Raw genomic sequence first — 316 nt, 5'->3', positions numbered from 1 at the left:
GCAGCAGCAGCAGCAGCAACAATCGTTGTGGCAGTAACAGCAGCATTGAGGTGAATCAGCAGCAGCAACAGCAGGTTCTTAACAAAAAAGGCTCGTCGTGCGGCGGCCAGCTTTCGCCAGCAGCAGGAGAAGCAGCAGCAGCACGAGAAGCAGAAATACCAGCAGCAACAACAAACGCAGCAGCAACAGAAGCAGCAGCAGCAACACAAGCAGCTGCAACAACAGCAACAACAGAAGTAGCAGCAGCACCATCACCACCGCCACCAGCATCAGCAGCACCATCACCACCACCACCACTACTACCACCACCAGCAGC

The 316-nt window shown here is 55.4% G+C and overlaps 1 protein-coding gene across 1 annotated transcript in view; it reads left to right on the top strand.

Annotated features, from left to right (window-relative positions):
* EMH_0001300 (uncharacterized protein) overlaps positions 1-37 on the top strand; it is a gene marked incomplete at both ends in the record, with an annotated part of 897 nt that extends 860 nt beyond the window's left edge. Inside the window, one exon of the mRNA XM_013495550.1 lies at positions 3-37. Within this exon, the coding sequence (XP_013351004.1) occupies positions 3-37 (35 nt within the window). The remainder of the gene's footprint in view (positions 1-2) is intronic.
* Positions 38-316: the final 279 nt, after the last annotated feature.

This window comes from Eimeria mitis, genomic scaffold (genome assembly GCF_000499745.2).
Source record: "Eimeria mitis Houghton genomic scaffold, Emh_scaff163, whole genome shotgun sequence".
NCBI lineage: Eukaryota > Apicomplexa > Conoidasida > Eucoccidiorida > Eimeriidae > Eimeria > Eimeria mitis.
Note: the sequence above shows the minus strand (reverse complement) of the source record. Positions and strands in the feature narration are given on the sequence as shown.